Raw genomic sequence first — 21,240 nt, 5'->3', positions numbered from 1 at the left:
GGCCTGGAAAGCTCTAAATCACAAACTGTATTCTAAAAATGCTTATCCACACTAAATTAAGAGACTGTGAAGACTATAAGAGCACTATAAAACATGGAAAATATTAAACTTTCCAACAGATCCGCTGTAGCAAGAGTTATTTCGTTGTGTACTTCTTATTTTAGGTCCAATAGCGAAGCTGCAGAAACCCTGTAGTATTTCCAGTACTGGAGTTGAGGGGGGATGAGGGAGGATGAGGGGGGATGTGGGGGGATGAGGGGGGATGGCATCCCCCCCTGAAATAAAAACGGTCCAAATCATCCCCCCTGTAAAACTGTCATCCCTCCTTTCCATCCCTTATGTCATTTCATCAATGAATGTGGTTTTACTGATATTTCAACATTTAGAGTCATCACCAGAAAAATAACACCAGAAAAATAACTTATTTGACAATTTTCACCTGTTTCAAGTAGATTTTCACTTGAAATAAGTAGGAAAATCTGCCAGTGGAACAAGATTTATCTTCTTATTACAAGCAAAAAAATCTTGTTCCACTGGCAGATTTTTCTACTTATTTCAAGTGAAAATCTACTTGAAACAGGTGAAGATTGTTGTTTTTTCCAGTGATGAGTCTTGTTTTAAGTGTAATGAGATTGTTTTTACTAAAATGAGACATTTTAACTAGAAATAAGACAAATATTCTTGTTAAGATTGTGAGTTTTTGCAGTGATCCATGTTACTTATCCTGTGAAGGACAGAGTCATATTGATAAGTTCAGAAAAGTGTTTTTTATTGTTGTGTTTTGATGTATTTGATGTAAGCCCAGTGGATATTTAAAGCTTACAGAAGGCTGCATTTAACTGCTGCTATGTCATTCCTGCAGTATTTCTGCAGCTGTTTTGGTCACTGCTATTATTTGTAATATATTATATTATTTGTAATCACCACAAATTATCTGTCCCCATATGATCAAATCCACCATCCCCCCTGATTCTTTTTTACAACTCGAGTACTGAGTATTTTCTAGTTCTTACTTTTCTCCCAAAAATCAGGTGGTCAGCAAAAGCTGTAAAGGCTGACAGCTGTTATTCCAGTCAAACATGTCAAAAGGCAGATTTGGATTAGTTGGAGCCAGGGGTGAAACCCAGGAGTCTGTAAACTGAAACAGAGTCAACTTCCACCTCCTTCTTCTCAGCCTTGTGTGGACCCCGGCGGGATCCGAGCTAACACTACATAGCAGTAGGTCATGATACTCCACCACTGTCCCAGTGATCCACCAACTAGAAAAAGAAGAGCAACCATAAAGCCCCAGATATACTTGCAGTTCAGACCACGTACGCGTACGCATCATGGCCGCCATGCGTATCCTGCCTTCATTTGACGCGTCGACGTGCATGTTCTCAAAAAGACACCAAATGCGTACGTGACCTGCAGTTCTTGCTGTGGCCACGAGTGGCGCTGGTCCTGGTCTGATACCAGCTGGTCTGATACCAGCTGGTATCAGACCAGCTGGTATCAGACCAGCTGGTATCAGACCGGGACCAGCTGGTATCAGACCGGGACCAGCTGGTATCTGACCGGGACCAGCTGGTCCTGATACCAGCTGGTCCCGGTCTGATACCAGCTGGTCTGATACCAGCTGGTCCCGGTCTGATACCAGCTGGTCTGATACCAGCTGGTCTGATACCAGCTGGTCCAAGTCTGATACCAGCTGGTCCCGGTCTGATACCAGCTGGTCTGATACCAGCTGGTCCCGGTCTGATACCAGCTGGTCTGATACCAGCTGGTCTGATACCAGCTGGTCCAAGTCTGATACCAGCTGGTCCTGGTCTGATACCAGCTGGTCCTGATACCAGCTGGTCTGATACCAGCTGGTCCTGGTCTGATACCAGCTGGTCTGATACCAGCTGGTCCAAGTCTGATACCAGCTGGTCCTGGTCTGATACCAGCTGGTCAGATACCAGCTGGTCCCGGTCTGATACCAGCTGGTCCTGATACCAGCTGGTCCCGGTCTGATACCAGCTGGTCCCGGTCTGATACCAGCTGGTCCTGGTCTGATACCAGCTGGTCCTGATACCAGCTGGTCCCGGTCTGATACCAGCTGGTCCTGATACCAGCTGGTCCCGGTCTGATACCAGCTGGTCCTGATACCAGCTGGTCTGATACCAGCTGGTCCCGGTCTGATACCAGCTGGTCTGATACCAGCTGGTCCTGGTCTGATACCAGCTGGTCTGATACCAGCTGGTCTGATACCAGCTGGTCCTGGTCTGATACCAGCTGGTCTGATACCAGCTGGTCCTGATACCAGCTGGTCCTGGTCTGATACCAGCTGGTCCTGGTCTGATACCAGCTGGTCTGATACCAGCTGGTCCCGGTCTGGTACCAGCTGGTCCCGGTCTGGTACCAGCTGGTCCCGGTCTGGTACCAGCTGGTCCCGGTCTGGTACCAGCTGGTCCCGGTCTGATACCAGCTGGTCTGATACCAGCTGGTCCTGATACCAGCTGGTCCCGGTCTGATACCAGCTGGTCCCGGTCTGATACCAGCTGGTCCCGGTCTGATACCAGCTGGTCCTGGTACCAGCTGGTCCCGGTCTGATACCAGCTGGTCCTGGTACCAGCTGGTCCCGGTCTGATACCAGCTGGTCCTGGTACCAGCTGGTCCCGGTCTGATACCAGCTGGTCCTGGTACCAGCTGGTCCCGGTCTGATACCAGCTGGTCCCGGTCTGATACCAGCTGGTCCTGGTACCAGCTGGTCCCGGTCTGATACCAGCTGGTCCCGGTCTGATACCAGCTGGTCCCGGTCTGATACCAGCTGGTCCCGGTCTGATACCAGCTGGTAAGGAGGATGCCAGAGTTTGTAAGGATGTAAGTACCTTTGTGTTTATGTGTACAGCCAACAACTGAGAATTTCAAATGTCTTTTGGTGTTGGACATTAACTGCGGCTCTTGAAGACAACAATATGGAGGGTCTTCAGAACGGTTTGACTCTGTGCAGCCAGGACACGACTGTCCCAGCAATGAAATTTTGCTATGGATTTCATAAGAAGTACTGCTGTAGAAACAGGGCCAGAATCTCAGGTGCCCAGTTTCTCGCAGTCGCCCTGCCTGGGACAGGTCCCAGTCAGTTCCCGCTGCTGCCTCCACCTGCCTGCGTGGGTGTCTGCTGTGTGCTTGCTGACATCCCCGACCCCCCAGTCTGGCCCTCGGCAGGAGGGTCCCCCCTTATGATCCTGGTCCTGGTCCAGGTTTCTTCCTCCTAAAGGGGAGTTTTTCTTGCCACTGTTTGGGTTAAGGCTTTTCTCCCACTAGGGGAGTTTTTACCTGCCATTGTTTATGTAATAATTGCTCGGGGTTCATGTTCTGGGTCTCTGGAAAGATCCTAGAGACAACTTTTGTTGTATTAGACACTATATAAATGAAATTGAATTGAATTGGGACAGCAGTGCTGACTCAACACAAATTCACCTTTTGTGGTCTGGTAGTGGTCTGGAGTTAAGCCTTAACCTTGTACTGTCTTTGGGTCAAAATGACCTAATTCTCCTGTTCTTCTTTCCTCCTGCTCTCTCCTTCCTTCTCCCCTTCCTCTTTTTCCCTTCCTTCCTTCCTTCCTTCCTTCCTTCCTTCCTTCCTTCCTTCCTTCCTTCCTTCCTTCCTTCCTTCCTTCCTTCCTTCCTTCCTTCCTTCCTTCCTTCCTTCCTTCCTTCCTTCCTTCCTTCCTTCCTTCCTTCCTTCCTTCCTTCCTTCCTTCCTTCCTTCCTTCCTTCCTTCCTTCCTTCATTCCTTCCTTCCTTCCTTCCTTCCTTCCTTCCTTCCTTCCTTCCTTCCTTCCTTCCTTCCTTCTTTTCTCCCCTCGTACATTCTTTCCTTGTTTTCTCCTTTCTTCATTCATTCTTTTTTCCCTTTCTTCCTTCTTTCCTCCCTTCCTCCCTTCCTTCCTCCCTTCCTTCCTTCCTTCCTTCCTTCCTTCCTTCCTTCCTTCCTTCCTTCCTTCCTTCCTTCCTTCCTTCCTTCCTTCCTTCCTTCCTTCCTTCCTTCCTTCCTTCCTTCCTTCCTTCCTTCCTTCCTTCCTTCTTTTCTCCCCTCGTACATTCTTTCCTTGTTTTCTCCTTTCTTCATTCATTCTTTTTTCCCTTTCTTCATTCTTTCCTCCCTTCCTCCCTTCCTTCCTTCCTTCCTTCCTTCTTTTCTCCATTCCTTCCCTATTTTCTCCCTTCCTTCCTTCTTTCCTCCCTTCTTTCCTTCCTTCCTTCTTTCCTCCCTTCCTTCCTTCTTTCCTCCCTTCTTTCCTTCTTTTCTCCCTTCCTTCCTTCTTTCCTTCATTCTTTCCTCCATTCCTCCCTTCTTTTCTTCCTTCCTTCTGTCCTCCCTTCTTCCCTTCCTCCTTCCTTGACCCGGGACAGCACGAGGGTTAACACAGGCAAAATGAACCTTTTAATGATGGCAGAAAGACTCTCTTTACGTACTGTATTCCATATATTTGGTTAAAGAAGATGGTTTTATAATCACATTATTATTACCTCTGGCTTTCTTTCAGTTCAGAGGGTGGGAAAACTCCTGTGATCCACGTCGCCCAGTTGTCATTAAAAGTGCTGTGTGCTCCAGACAGCAGTGATGAAAAGAACCCGTGTTATCAAGAGCACTATGAAACAGAGTGAAAGTTACAGGTGGGATCCTGGAGTCGTTCAGCCGGGACCCTGCTCGCATCGCTGCTTTGGTTATTTGTGACTGAACATCCCAAATGGAAAATACATGTCACCTGTTTGTTGTATATGTGCTTTAACCCTTGTGCTGTCTTCAGGTCAAGGAAGGAGGAAGAGAAGAAGGGAAGAAAGAAGGAAAAATGAAAAGAAGGAAGGAAGGAAGGAAGGAAGGAAGGAAGGAAGGAAGGAAGGAAGGAAGGAAGGAAGGAAGGAAGGAAGGAAGGAAGGAAGGAAGGAAGGGAGAAAATAAAGAAGGGAGGATGGGAGAAAGGGAAGGAAGGAAGGAAGGAAGGAAGGAAGGAAGGAAGGAAGGAAGGAAGGAAGGAAGGGAGAAAAGAAGGAAGGAAGGACAGACGGAAGGAAGGAAGGAAGGAAGGAAGGAAGGAAGGGAGAAAAGAGGAAGGAAGAAGGAAGGAGAGAGTAGGAGGAAAGAAGGAAGGAAGGGAGAAAAGAAGGAAGGAAGGAAGGAAGGAAGGAAGGATGGGAGAAAAGGAAGGGAGAAAAGAAGGAAGGAAGGAAGGAAGGAGAGAGCAGGAGGAAAGAAGGAAGGAAGGGAGAAAAGAAGGAAGGAAGGAAGGAAGGAAGGAAGGGAGAAAAGAGGAAGGAAGGAAGGAAGGAAGGAAGGAAGGAAGGAAGGAAGGAAGGAAGGGAGAAAAGAGGAAGGAAGGAAGGAAGGAAGGAAGGAAGGAAGGAAGGAAGGAAGGAAGGAAGGAAGGAAGGAAGGAAGGAAGGAAGGGAGAAAAGAGGAAGGAAGGAAGGAAGGGAGAAAAGGAGAAGGAAGAAGGAAGGAGAGAGTAGGAGGAAAGAAGGAAGGAAGGAAGGAAGGAAGGAAGGAAGGAAGGAAGGAAGGAAGGAAGGAAGGAAGGAAGGAAGGAAGGAAGGAAGGAAGGAAGGAAGGAAAGAGGAAGGGAGAAGGAAGGAGAGAGCAGGAGGAAAGAAGGACAGGAGAATTATGTCATTTTGACCTGAAGACAGTACAAGGGTTAAAAGAGACATGTAAAAAACCAAGAAAGTTTCTTTGCTTGAACACATTTATCTAAATGTCTGAAGTGACAAACAAATGAACAGAGTAACAGAATCCTGTTCCTTTGTTGGACTGTCTAAGTCTGCAGACCTGGCTCTCCATGACCCGTTCAGATTAGCAGAGACTCTGATCAAACTGGATTTATCCAGCTCCTCCAGGGTCAAGCACATCTCCTTCAAACTCAAACAGCCCTCCAACTCAACGTTGGACCCGGTAACAGTCAAGACTTGTTGATGCTTTGTTAAAGAACCCAGCCGTTAATAATTCACTCATCCCGGGCCGCCTCACACTTGGCTGGTAACTAAAGTTCTACAAATGCGCAATGGAGGTCACATCCTCGGAGCCAGCAGAGCAAAAACAAATTGGCAAAGAAAGCACAAATACAGACGTGAGGTCATCAGGTTTTTGTTCTCCATCCCTACCCTGTCTCAATACTTTGTCCATTAAACTCACAAATGTAAAAAAAAAAGGTCAAAAAAATCAAATATGACAAAGTGTGAACCATTTAAAGTAATGTAAAAATAAACCAACCAATGAAAGATTTCCTCCACATGAGACATCTGAAGATATATGCCTTTTCCATGTCTGCAACACACACGAGTAGTTTTTATGTCATTTTTGGCAACTTCAGGGTTATTCATCACCACGGGCGAGGTTCCTCTGAGGAGCAGTTTAACTGCATCACTGACCTCTGTCAGGGTGATGGGAACTCATTCCCCCGAGTCCTTCATCACTCCCGTCTACAAACTGCCTCATATTATGCCATTTCAAGAGTTTTTATTTTAAGCATGGCAGAGAAAGCGATGCTGCTGTTGTTGGCAGCAGCAGAAAACTCCATGAGCTGCTGTTTTGAACACTGAAAAGACTCAACATTCAGATATCGTCCAAGTCAGCACGAAAATTATGAGAAACAAGCTCCCAAAGTCAACACAGAAAAGCACCTTTACCCTACTACGTAAATGGAGAGCTGATACGGATGTAAAAAAGAAACGATGGTAATAATCTCATCTTCAAACACGCAATCCTGAGTCAGCTGCTAATCCAGCTGGGTTGCCTTTAATGCCTGCAGGAATAAAAATAGCAGCCTTACTGCAGCAAAAACTTATACGATTTTCACGATTGTTCATGTCCAAGAAAAATGGAGAAAAAGGTCACAACCTACTTCTTGATCCATTTCAATTCAATTCAATTCAATTCAATTCAATTCAATTCAATTCAATTCAATTCAATTCAATTTTATTTATATAGCGTCTAATACAACAGATGTTGTCTCCAGACGCTTTACAGAGATCCAGAACATAAACCCCCGAGCAATTATTACATAAACAATGGCAGGTAAAAACTCCCCTAGTGGGAGAAAAACCTTAAGCCAAACAGTGGCAAGAAAAACTCCCCTTTAGGAGGGAAGAAACCTGGACCAGGACCTGGATCATAAGGGGGGACCCTCCTGCCGAAGGCCAGACTGGGGGGTCAGGGATGTCAACAGCACAGCAGGCAGGTGGAAGCAGCAACGGGATGACCGGGGGTGGAGACCACAGGCAGGTGGAAGCAGCAGCGGGATGACCGGGGGTGAGGACCGCAGGCAGGTGGAAGCAGCAGCAGGATGACCGGGGGTGGAGACCACAGGCAGGTGGAAGCAACAGCGGGATGACCGGGGGTGGGGGACCGCAGGCAGGTAGAAGCAGCAGCGGGATGACCGGTGGTGGGGACCGCAGGCAGGTGGAAGCAGCAGCAGGATGACTGGGGGTGGGGGACCGCAGGCAGGTAGAAGCAGCAGCGGGATGACCGGGGGTGAGGACCACAGGCAGGTGGAAGCAGCAGCGGGATGACCGGGGGTGGGGACTGCAGGCAGGTGGAAGCAGCAGCAGGATTACCGGGGGTGGGGGACCGCAGGCAGGTGGAAGCAGCAGCAGGATGACTGGGGGTGGGGACCGCAGGCAGGTGGAAGCAGCAACGGAATGACCGGGGGTGGGGACCGCAGGCAGGTGGAAGCAGCAGCAGGATGACTGGGGGTGGGGACAGCAGGCAGGTGGAAGCAGCAGCGGGATGACCAGGGGTGGGGACCGCAGGCAGGTGGAAGCAGCAACGGGATGACCGGGGGTGGGGACCGCAGGCAGGTGGAAGCAGCAACGGGATGACCGGGGGTTGGGACCACAGGCCAGCATGCAGCTCCCGAAGCTCCGGCCCAATCAGCAAGCCCCAGGTTAGGTTAAGGGTCAGGGAAAGGTTGAGAAGGGGCAGGGCCAGGGAGAGAAGTCTTGAGGGACAAACCTCTCCCCCGCCTGACCGGGCCGTTACCCTGCCCCTCTCACTCCCACGCTGCAGGTTCTGGTGTTTTGCATTCAGAGATGATCTTCACCACCAGCAGAGGATGCTGCACCATGTACAAAAGAGAAAAAGAAAAAAAAGAAAAGGGGGGGCCAGCGACGATGGACAAAATGATAGCTATGAGATTTTATTTATCTTTTATTTAGCCTTTATTTTACCAGGTCGGTCCCATTGAGACACAATGGTCTCTTTTACAATGGAAGCCTGGCCAAGACAGCAGCTTTAAAACATTGAGTTTCAACAGTTAAAACAGACAGTACAGAATTACCTAAAACACCAAGTCAAACTTATATATATATATATATATATATATATATATATATATATATATATATATATATATATATATATATATATATATATATATATATATATATATATATAGAGAGAGAGAGAGAGAGAGAGAGAGAGAGAGAGATACTTATTATAAATAAAAATGGAAATGGAGAAGAGAGGAAGGGAAGAGGAGAAGAAAGGTGAGAGGCACCGCCCAGTGGATCATGTCGGTTCCATTCACTATTCCATCCATCCATCCATCCATCCATCCATCCATCCATCCATCCATCCATCCATCCATCCATCCATCCATCCATCCATCCATCCATCCATCCATCCATCCATCCATCCATCCATCCATCCATCCATCCATCCATCCATCCATCAGCTTGTTATCCTGATTCTGAAAAATTCTTAATTAGGTAATTTTGCTTTGTTACAAGTCAGGTTTAGCTTCTTCAGTAACAGTGATGTTCTGGGAGAGTGAGTTACCTCACATAAACAGTTCATATTATCCAAATTATTCTCCTCCATCTTTTCAAGAAACAAGCCAGCTAACAGACTAAGCAAAGCTTTGACTTCAGCTCTGCACCAACCACCAAAATATTCACACTAACAGTAAAAGTAAAGTTCCCAAAGAAAAGCTTTGAGGAAAACAGACTGTGAACATTAGACTTGTTTTTCTCATAACTTTACAATATTGCAGTTGCTTCTTGTGACTTTCCACAACTAGCAGGTATTTCAGAAACTCATTCTTCTCCTTGCAACTCTTCTGCTAGTCAAACTGAGCATTGTCGTATAAACTAACTATCTAACAAATCTTTTCCTCTTCTACAGCAGCAAAAACTACTCTCTTTGTGAAAAACTACTTACCTTGTGTGACATCAGAAATATCCTCATAATACAATCATGCAATGCAATGATAATAACCATAATATTATTTTGCCTTCATCACTTCTGGTTTGGAAAATTGGAAGTCCATAAAATAAATAATATTTACGGCGGAACTGCCTCACTTGTAATCGGCTTATATGTAATTTACATAAATCTCAGAGTCCCATGCAGCCATCCTGATTATGATATCTGAGGGTAGAACCAAGTAAACACAGACTTCATGGTCAATTGTGGCATCATGGGAAGAAGACCTGCAACTGCTAGCAGGAATGAAACAAAAACAATGTTCAGTGACTTTTGCTGGTTAAAAATCATAAAAAATAAAGCCTACCAACAATTTATCGGTACATGTCTGATAAATTGGAATCTCCTGATGGAATAAAAGAACTGAAATGTAAACTCTAACACAACGGGACGGGAAGACTGTCATTAAATTAAACTCCATATTAGCTGCTTTTCCACTACATTTAAGTACAAAGCTACAATGGAATGCATCAAAATATCAATTAAACTCAGCTGCTAAATGACTGTTTCCATTAAAGCAGCACAATGTAACTTTCAGCTTTTGTTGAGTTTGGCGGCTCCTTTGGACCAAAGCGGTAGTGCTTTACCAGAAAGAACTACATTTCCCATGATGCACCAGCGCGTACTGCCAGAAAACTCCTGTCCCCGTCACTGCATTTGTTTTGATAGTGAATGAAATAAGACGGGACAGACTTTCAAAACTACTTTTCTGTTTTCAGCTGTCGTTTGCAGGATGGATAATGAAGAGGTAATGTATCTATTTTTGGATAAACAATATAATATGACGATGTTGAAAATCACTAAGTTCAATTTGGTTTTATTAGTAAAGTCTCCCCCGCCCCCCGTCCTGTTTCAGCGTTTCTACTGCACCTTTTTCCTGTCACGTTTTTTAGAGGGACTTTGTCATAAATTAGTAGTCCAACATACTAACTGACAAAATAAAAACATACTTTATAACCTGTGAATAACTGAATGTTTTGCAGATCAGCCCTGCACAATTTTACAGTTCTCAGGAAAAATAGTAGAAATATTCTATACATTTTCTTTGCATTGCATTCTTTCCTCTAGTGCTGTAATTCTATTCAATTGTATTATTATTTTATAAAGCTTCCTCATTGCGAATTACACAATTTTATGATCACTGTTATTATTCTGTGTCTGTTGTTGATATTGTCAGTAATTTTAGAATTACCAAAACCCAAGACGAATGTGAAAACATTCTAATGTTGATTCTTATTGAACATAGAACTCTACATTTACATTTGTATCATAACAATTCTGTCTCTCTTGTCGGACATCCCTCCTCGTCTTTCAGCTCACGCCAGCGAGTGAACGCCGGGTCGTTCTAATTAAAAAAAGGCATGGGCATCTGCAACGAAATGTTGCAAGGCAAGTCCCTTCTATGTGGAACTGGCCACGTTTGAGGGGTTTTGGGAAGGTCATTGTCCAGTTTTATGCAGGAGCAGATGATTCAAAACGTGTACATCCAGGTTTTGATGAGGTGTGTGAGGTTATAACTCCTCTAGTTGGCCAGTTGCATCACCACCAAGTGAGTTTTAGTATGTCATGTGATTTGCAGACACAAAAAAGTGTTTTCATTGCAGTTTTGTTAAATGTTCCTTCTTTGAATGGCCAGAAAACCACTTGATGCATATACAGGACTGTCTCAGAAAATTAGAATATTGTGATAAAGTCCTTTATTTTCTGTAATGCAAAAATGTCATCCATTCTGGATTCATTACAAATCAACTGAAATATTGCAAGCCTTTTATTATTTTAATATTGCTGATCATGGCAGTTTAAGGAAAACTCAAATATCCTATTTCAAAAGATTAGAATATTCTGGGAATCTTTATCTTAAACTGTAAACCATAAACAGCAATATTAAAATAATAAAATACTTGCAATATTTCAGTTGATTTGTAATGAATCCAGAATGTATGACATTGTTCTTTTTTTAATTGCATTACAGAAAATAAAGTCCTACAGTCCTGTATAAAAACCTTTTTATGATACATGGGAGTTTCGGTTCAGGGGATTTTTTTTTTTTATTTGGTATATTTTCACCAACCTTGGTGTTATTTTCAATTAATTTAGATAATTAATGACTTTATGACTAGTTTATGACTTCAGCCATATACGAGTCTGTATTTGCTTATTTAATCCAGTATTCGCCTCGAGGCATCCATAAGGTCATATGAAAATGCTAAAGTTTTATGTAGGTCAAGGTTGGCTTTATTATCCCCAGGGGGCAATTGGTTTTGCAGCCAGCAGCAATGATAATCAATGATAACACAACAATAAACAGTTGATACGAAGGGAATAAATATGTAAAAAGTCACCCAACATAATGAAAATTAAAGCTGCAAGCAGCGATGAACGGTCCTCCACCCTTGTGCACGTTCAGGCTGCAGTGGAAGCTTGTATGACTTGCATGTAGATTCTTCAGGCCTGGATATTTAGTGGATGAAACCACCCACAACTCTCTATATCAAACCATTCAAAAGTTATGGCAGAATGTAGGAACTATCAGATATCGACCAATCAGATGAAGGGGCGGGGCTAATTTGCAGCAAATATGTTCAAGGACTCAAAACCGAGTCTGATGACACCACCCACGAGTCTTTATGTCAAACCATTCAAAAGTTATGCCAGAAAATCGGAACTATCACATATCGACCAATCAGAAGAAGGGGCGGGGCTAATTCAGGCCAATGAAGGTCAAGGATTCAATACTGAGTCCGATGACACCACCCACGAGTCTTTATGTCAAACCCTTCAAAAGTTATGGCAGAGAAAGGTTTTCTAGGGGGCGCTGTTGAGCAATCTTTCTACGTTAATGCAAACCATTAAATATCAAAATTTTCACCAGGCCTGTCTTGCGTGCAAAATTTGGTGACTTTTGGGACACGTTTAGGGGGAAAAAAGGGCCTCCTTTAGTCCGAAGAAAGAAAGAATAATAAAAAATTCCTACAGGCACTGTAAGTGCTCGGGTCCTAATAAGAATACAAATAATCATAATAATTATCTTGAACTAAGCGTGAGGTAGAATTAGGCACCCCCTCAGTGCTTCCATAGGAATCAAGGGGCTGATTTTCAGCAAGTTGCTGCTAATCAAACAATTCACTTACGTATACAAGCCAAGAACCAGGAATGTGGAAATGAACTCATATTCACCTTTGATTAGAAATATTGGTTTCTGTTCTTTCTTCAACATGCTTGGCTCAGCTGTGGATGATTGGGGCACAGCCAAAAAAAAACCTGGATAGCTTCAAACACTCTTATTTCCACTCAATATCCTTCAAATTGGAAAAAAAAAAAAAAAAAAAAAAACGTACCCAGAGGGATGGAGAAAGACAGATTGAACAGGAGGCCAGTCTTGGTGTCAATCTGTCAAAGTTGGCCCATCCCCCGAGTCCAAGTCTATTAATCACTGACAGCTGGAACACTGTGATCAAGCTCTTCTTTCTTACTTTATTTGTCAAGAGGACAACAATTCATTGTGTAAGTTTCTGCTAGTAAATGAGATGGTTCAACTAATTTCACATTCATTTCCAGGGCATTTCCTTTCAGCTGTCATCCCTCCTTCTAACATCCTTCTTTTCTTCATCACAATAACCATCAGTGTTTGGTATTCACGTTTAAACCAGAGGAAAATTGTCTTAACCCTCGTGCTGTCTTCAGGTCAAGGGAGGAGGAAGAGAAGAAGGGAGGAAGGAAGGAAGGAAGGAAGGAAGGAAGGAAGGAAGGAAGGAAGGAAGGAAGGAAGGAAGGAAGGAAGGAAGGAAGGAAGGAAGGAAGGAAGGAAGGAAGAATGAAAAGAAGGAAGGGAGAAAAGAGGAAGGGAAGAAGGAAGGAGAGAGCAGGAGGAAAGAAGGAAGGAAGGGAAAAAAGAAGGAAGGAAGGAAGGAAGGAAGGAAGGAAGGAAGGAAGGAAGGAAGGAAGGAAGGAAGGAAGGAAGGGAGAAAAGAGGAAGGGAAGAAGGAAGGAAGGAAGGAAGGAAGGAAGGGAAGAAGGAAGGAAGGAAGGAAGGAAGGAAGGAAGGAAGGAAGGAAGGAAGGAAGGAAGGAAGGAAGGAAGGAAGGAAGGAAGGAAGGAAGGAAGGAAGGAAGGAAGGAAGGAAGGAAGGAAAGAGGAAGGGAATAAGGAAGGAAGGGAGAAAAGAGGAGGGGAAGAAGGAAGGAGAGATCAGGAGGAAAGAAGGACAGGATAATTAGGTCATTTTGACCCGAAGACAGTACAAGGGTTGAGTTGGTGTTGCTTCGGCTCAGAATCATGAACTCTTACAGAGAGATCATTCTCACATGAGAAGAATAATGAACTAGTAATATTGAGTAGTTTTTCTAAGTGGGTCCAGTTTCTGTTACCTGAACTACTACAATATCTGTCTAACTGGTTATTATAAAAACCAGTTACACAACCATGACCATCAGAATTCACCGTGATCCACTGAGATAAGGTGACAAAACATCACAGTAACCAGATAAACTTGCAGCAGTGAGTGATCTTCTTCCAGATTAAGGCGTACACTTTAAATGATGTTTTTATGTACAGTGTGTGGATGAAGGGCAACGAGAGAGATAATTAAACTCACTCTTAATTGACTGGAGTAGAAATGCACCAGTGCATGTAGATGACCCATGAAGGAATGTCCAGGAGCACAGCTGGAACTGTAAACTTGCTGTTCACTGTTTGACCCCACCCTCATTCATGGAGGTTATAAAAGAAGACTGATCGGTCCTGGTGCACATGCAAAACCTACTTCCTGTCCACATTGGTCTTAACCTTCAACATATTTAACAGCTGCATCGGGCATGACACGATCAAATAGTTTTTTCTGAATTATTTATCACACACAATTCTCAACAATCTCTTCTACAATAACATATACACAGGATTTGGGATGTTCTTAGTCATCCAGGTAATTGTAATATTAAAATGCATTGTTTCAAGGCAGATTATTTGTTTTATCTTTTGTATTATGTTTTAATGTCTTTTTGTGTATTTATATAACCTTGTTTTTTCATTTTAGCTCCCTCCCCTTACCCCCCTAGGCTGCATTTGTAAATAAGAAATTTGTTCTTAATCTGCTTGCCTGGTTAAATAAAGGTTAAATAAAAATAAATAAATAAAAGATGAGGTGGAGATCATTCCTGACATTCTTAATCCTTCAGAGCACTGTACAGTATTATACATGCAGCAACTTAAAACAAACCTGGAAAAACCTATTTTAGTCCTATGACGACCATTTCCCCCTTAAAAACACAATTCAGCAAGCAGCTGTTTTTACACATCATAAAATAACGAGAACACCACAGAAAACCATTAACAATGACCAGCAGATACATGCTACACACATTAATCTGTTACCACTTTAAAGTTGAGACTCCACAGATTATAATAGCATAAACAAATGTGAAAAACTGTCTGCATTTTCCCTCCATGATGATGAGTGGCCCAGACCCCGAGGTAGCGAAGCACACCTGAATCACGCTACGTCCTCCAACATGCGTTAGTGTTGGAATGATGTTTCATGTTGGTTAGATGTGTCCTTGTTCGGGCCATCTCTCCTCCACTATAGTTACGGTTCAGGTAGAGCATCGTTTTGACTGTTACACACACAGCTACACAGACATACACATCTGCTCACTCACCTACACACTCACTCCACAGTTTTGGGGGACAGATAATCGCAGGAGCCTAGGTTTAATTTAGCCTCAGGGACCTGAAATGGTTGCTGCTTGTCTGCCTGTTTGTTTTTTCTCTTACAGATCTCAAAGGCTCGTGTGCTCGTTGTGCGTTTGACCTCGCAGCCATCAGGACTGTTGGGAAGGGGGCGTGGTCACTAGGCATTTTATGGTTGCTTAGCAACACCTGTTCTGTGTCAGTTGTCAGCTGTCAGTTTCTGTTGTCAGTTGATATCCCGTCGTGTGGAATAAAGTCCTGTTTACCAACCTCTATAGCCGAGCTTCATCCTGCCACATTGGTGACCCCTTTTTTGAACATGTTCGAGGAAACAGAAAACATCTCGTCCTCATCTCATTGGCCTCCGCAGCCAGTAAGTTCCGCTGCAGCTTTGAGGCTCCCTGAGTTTTGGCAGGAGGACCCAGGCTCGTGGTTTGAGCACATCGATGCGCTGTTCCATCTGCAGGGAATCACGGAAGATGATTCCCGGTATCATCTTGTCGTCGTCGCTTTGGGCCAACAGTCAACTCGGTGGGTCCTGCAGCTGCTTCGTGCGCCCCCGCGACGAGTACGCCGACGAGTACGCCGCACTGAAGCAGCTGCTGCTCCAGAGGTTCAGCCATTCTGCCTCGGAGAGAGCGGACAGACTCCTCTCCCTGCCGGGCTTGGGTGACAGGTCGGCGGTGGATCTGATGGACCAGATGTTTTTACTTCTGAGCTCTGACGATGGCGGATTCCTGTTTCCACATATTTTCCTGCGCCAGCTGCCGCTGCCCGCCCGTGCAGCGCTGGCGAACTCCAGCTGCCTCGCAACGGGCCACTGCCGCAGTTTGGCTGAGGAAGTGGATCGAGTCCTGCTCGCTACCCGGAGTTTGGCCATTCACCACGTTGCAACAACCGCCCAGCGATCGACATTGGAGGACGCGGACCCAGCGGTGGTGGCTGCAGTGAAGACCCAGAGACGACGCGGGACAGATCTGTGTTTCTTCCATCAACGTTTCGGCATCAAGGTGAGACGCTGCGTCCCTCCGTGTCAGTTCAAGCTGCCGGGAAACCGGCGCTCAGTAGCAGCTGTGGGCGTCAGCGGTCAAGGTGAGCTGCTATTCATTGCAGACTCTGTGTCAGGGAAACATTTCCTGGTGGACTCTGGCCCCCAGCTGAACCTCCTATCGCCCGTCTAGATCCCTTTTTAATTCTCTCCTCAGCCACCAGGTTTATGAACATCTGCACCTCAGAGTTGGATCACCAAACAGACTTCTGCTGCCATTGCTGGTTGAATAAAATAAACAAGAAACCGTCAGAGTCGCTCTTTCGCTGATTTCCACCTTCTGTCTCAGACGTCTGACTCCAACCCCCCGACCAATCGTTGGCCTGTAGTGTGATGATGTCAGATACAGCCGACTCAGCCGCTTAGAACCACAGCAGAGTAGTTACAGAAAAAGTATCAACTCGGCACGCCTCCACCCGCCTCGACCCCTAGTGGAGAAGCGCAAAACCGAGGCGAGTCGAGTCGGGCTGAGCAGGTACTAGGGTAAAAGCGGCAAATGTCTTTCTTGATGTTACCACATTTGTTTTAGGCTGATGGCTCACCTCACCTCACCCACTCTGGAGACTATAAAGTCCGTGTTCACGCCGTCTCCAGGATTGTTTCCATAGTGTTTTTCTTTTGGGATTTTTCCGACAATCCCAAGACTCCCATAATTTCCTCGCCTTGTATGTCTTCTCCCATCCATGTTGTGAAAAGTCCTTATGTGTGTACCCCCCTTTAGTTTGTGTATAAAACAGTTATTTCCAAAGGGTTCCTGTACTTCTTTTTGCCACTGTATGTACTATGCCTTAACAGGGGTCTGAAACATAAAAAGGTGTGAAAACTTTCCTCTGGCACTCTGCATGAACTGGATAAAGCTCTACTGTTAGTCAGTGTTCGAGGTCCGAGCCTTTTCTGTCCATGCATCCTCCCCTCTCGCATTTTCCTCTGTTCAACTGCTCTGCTTCTGCAAAGACATAGGCTGTTTGGATTGGTGGAGAGCTAAATTGCTCAGACTGAGCTCCGTCATGGCTCAGCTCTCCCCGAGATAATGAAATCACAATTAATGGGAAAGCTGTTGCCATTCGCTCATTTGTTCGCTCGCAAGCGGAGCAGCGGTTGGGGCTGGTGTGTGGGGGGGGGGGACAGAAATCACTACAGCGACGCTCAAGTTTGGAAAAGTGCCCAACACTTCTTTTAATAGCACATGCAAAAGTTTATTGGATGCTGCAAAGAAATGCAAAATGTTGGATGACCGAATAAACGGTTTCATTAAATAGCATGCTGAGATAATTGTCTTTGGGCGATTTGGTAAATAAATCAATAATGCCTGCTGACATGCAGACAGCTGCTGGGGAGAAACACTGAAACTCTCCTGTCAACTTTGTCCTCCTACAGGATGATGTTTTAGGATAATATTAATATTATTAGGGCCCGAGCACTTACAGTGCAAAGGCCCTATTGTATCTTTAGGAGTTTTTGTTTCTTGTATTTCTTCCGACGAAATGAGGGCCTTTTTTCCCCCTTAACGTGCCCCAAAAGTCACCAAATTTTGCACGCAAGCCAGGCCTGGCGAAAAATTTGATATTTAATGGTTTGCATTAATGGGCGTGGCCTAGCGGACTCAACAGCGCCCCCTAGAAAACTTTGTGCCTCAAGACCCACAATATGGTTCGACATACATGCACGGAAATCGGTACACACCTGTATCCTGTCGCAAATTAAAGAAAAGTCTCTTGGCGCCATGGCCGAAACCGAACAGGAAGTCGGCCATTTTGAATTAATCGTGTAATTTTGGCGCAATTTATGCAATTCCTTCGGCAGTTAATGCAGCCCGAACCGTAACGTGCACCCAGGTGTGTTATACATCAAAATGTGGGTCTAGATCGTGCGACTTTTCTCAGTCAAACATCTCATCCCTCCAGGGCTGGACTCGGACAGCCGTGGTATAATCTGGATCAGCGGTTGTATGAGTGACGATCTTGCACAGAGGTTGTGGTGCACACAAAAACAAGGATGAAAACTTCCTCCAGTAGTTGACTGGTGCGTGGAGCTTCATGCAGTCTAAAAGTGCCTACTTAACATCTACATCTGGTTCATGTGCAGCAAACATTTCTGAAAGAAAAAAAATCCCCAAAACAACAGAAATTCTTTGAGGAATATTAGTCTGAAATCTCTTTTTTTTTTTAATTATATTTATTTGCTTATTTAAATCAAATGCGTGGATTAGTTTGGAATGAAGATAACTTTTATTTTCAATCATAAATTTTGCATTATTGAAATACTGTATATTGACAGAGCATTTCACCTCGGGTCCTATGACCTCTCCTGGTTTGCCATGCAACGTTGACAACAGAGAAGCTATGGGAGAGAAGACCAGCAGCTACTGGACCTTCTCAGATGACTTTGAGTTCCTGTTCAACAGCCTCTGAAAAGCTATTTAAGGCCTTGCACAGCAGATACCTTATTCTACTGGGACCCAAAGGACTCAAGAGTTCAGGTTGTAACAACTTTCTTGAGACCAAATGAAGTTTTAACATCAATCGCTATAAAGCAACTATTCCTGATGGAGCCTACATTTGCCCGGGAGAAACCACATCCCAGAGATGAATAAATGGAGGCCAGCCAAATACCAGGAGCTGGTGGAGCAGAGCAGAAGGGCTGAAGGGCTGACCGGAAGACAGGCTACAAGCCACTCAAAGTCGGGTGTAGCAGCTTTGCTGGCCAGTCACCATGCACGGTCTACATGCTGCTGGGGATCATGGGGGAGAGGTGTGCCATTAATGGTGGATTCACACTGAAAGCGTAAAAAATGGCCCGACGCCTGCATCGCACTGCTTGGTAGATTCACACTGAAAGCCTGTCGACGCCTGCAGTGGGCGGAGCTTTCAAGCTGCAGAACTGGAGGGAACAAAGTGCACATAGTCTACATATATCTATATATAGCTGCACATATTAATTTCCCTATTTCACCATGGATCACACTTTGGGAAGCCTTCTTTATATTTCGGCATTATTTCTGCATAGATAAGAGTGAGTTTGATGCTCCTTAACAAGTTTGTTACACGGATCAACAGCAACCATCGTTGGTCCCGGTGAAGCTGCAGTCTGTCTGCGCTGATCACTGACACACCGGGTCGGAGCGGATTTGTTCATATTGTTTAAACTGTGTTTTGTGATTAATAAGCACGGTTTTTAATTATTTTGCGTTGGATCGATGTAGCAAATAAAATTCGGACCATCCAGCTCCTCAACCATCAGTTATTGTTTCACATGAGCAGTTCAGGTAAAAACAGCAGTCAAATCAGCAAAAATGTCAGTTTGGATGAAACATATTAATTCCTGATAAAATAAGTTTGTTAGTCCACAGCTATGCTCATGTGTGCATGTGAATGAGTGTACGTTTGTGTGAACATGAAAGTACAATCTGCATTGAGGGTTCTTGCTTCGGGAATCCCAGTCTGTGATTGGACGCTGCCTCGGTGTCGCTGCTGCTCATTTACATAAAGTTGAGGTTTTTCAACTTCAGCGCGCAGCGCGCTTTCATAGAAAATGAATGGCAGCCGGACGCCTATGATGCCCGTGACACCTGTGGCGCTTTCAGTGTGAATCCAGGGTAAGTCCACCAGGGAGGCAGCGTAAAAGGCTGTGGGCTAGTGCTGCTGGGACACCAGTCTGGCCGTCCTGAGTCCTGAGTCCTGAGTCCTGAGTCCTGAGTCCTGAGTCCTGAGTCCTGAGTCCTGAGTCAGGGCGCGTGAGGTTCAAAGACCCAAAACACCTCAGGACTATCACAGAAAATATGTCCCAGCACGTCCAAAGATGGATCCTTGACAATTTTTATTTTTGATGTTATGAATTCTTCAATGATAACTGTCACCTCAATAAACTGCTAACATGAATGCCCTTATGAGCCTGGTCCTGCTCAAGGTTTCTTCCCTCCTAAAGGGGAGTTTTTCCTTGCCACTGTTTGGCTTAAGGTTTTTCTCCCACTATGGGAGTTTTTACCTGCCATTGTTTATATAATAATTGCTCGGGGGTTTATGTTTATGTTTATGTTTATGTTTATGTTCTGGATCTCTGGAAAGCGTCTAGAGATAACATCTGTTGTATTAGACGCTATATAAATAAAATTGAATTGAATTGAATTGAAAAAAAACAAAAATGTCATACATTCTGGATTCATTACAAATCAACTGAAATATTGCAAGCCTTTTATTATTTTAATATTGCTGATCATGGTTTACAGTTTAAGATTAAGATTCCCAGAGTATTTAAATTTTTTGAGATAGGATATTTGAGTTTTCTTAAGTTGTAAACCATGATCAGCAATATTAAAATAATAAGTCTTGCAATATTTCAGTTGATTTGTAATGAATCCAGAATGTATGACATTTTTGCATTACAGAAAATAAAGGACTTTATCACAATACTCTAATTTTCTGAGACAGTCCTGTATACCTTTTTCTTTTTTCCATGACGGTCAAAGGTAGAGAGCTTGGAAGCTGTGCAACGGTGACGATGTGTAACCGTGGTAACAGGGGGATAAACTTCGTTAACCCAGTGACTGCAGTCAATATATAATTTAGCATTGCTGGGGGGCGACGCAGCGCTGAGCAGCATGAAGCTCTGGCCGGCTAAGATAGTCCCCACATGAAATACATATATTTCCTTGAAAAGAAAGAGTGAAAACGGACCCTTGGGCTTCTCATAATGTGGCTCTCCAATATGTGCTGTGAAGTGAAAATTTTAACCACCCAAAAACCACTCACAACCGAAAAGACAATTTCTGTTAATACCCCGGCAACAGTTGTCACAAAATAATACATTTTACTCTCTAAGTCAATGCATGTCTTGGATAAAATTGTAAATTCATAACCATTATCTCAGTGGAAGAAAGAAACTCATGTAATACATATTATATATGTGCTTTGGTGTTTTATAAGACTCCAGGGATGCATTTTTGTCATTCCTGTCTTTTAATACAATTAATTTAACTCAAGGCAAAGGGGAATAAAAGTTTGACATGCAATTACATCATCTCTGTTTTGCGTGGGGGACGTGATGGGGCTGCGTGATGCAGCTAGCTGAGTGTGTGTGTTCGGCTGATTGAGCTGAGCTTCTCCAGAGTGCTTTACAATGCAAAGGCTCATTACGGCGACAAAACTAAAACAAACTGCACAGTAGGGTTCACTGGTTACCTGATACTGGTTGGCCTTGGCAAGCTCCTGGTTGGCTGACTCCACGTTGGATGACGCCGTCTGAATGTAATCTTCAATACTATCTGAGGAAACAAAGAACATTAC

General features: G+C 44.4%; 1 protein-coding gene across 1 annotated transcript in view; it reads right to left on the bottom strand.

Annotated features, from left to right (window-relative positions):
* Window positions 1-21,240, bottom strand: part of LOC133424214 (t-SNARE domain-containing protein 1-like) — a 186,747-nt gene that overhangs the window by 45,455 nt on the left and 120,052 nt on the right. Inside the window, exon 10 of the mRNA XM_061714681.1 lies at window positions 21,136-21,218. Coding sequence (XP_061570665.1) covers window positions 21,136-21,218 — 83 coding nt within the window. The remainder of the gene's footprint in view (window positions 1-21,135; window positions 21,219-21,240) is intronic.

Source organism: Cololabis saira, chromosome 3 (genome assembly GCF_033807715.1).
Source record: "Cololabis saira isolate AMF1-May2022 chromosome 3, fColSai1.1, whole genome shotgun sequence".
NCBI lineage: Eukaryota > Metazoa > Chordata > Actinopteri > Beloniformes > Belonidae > Cololabis > Cololabis saira.
This window is presented reverse-complemented; position numbering and strand designations above follow the sequence as displayed.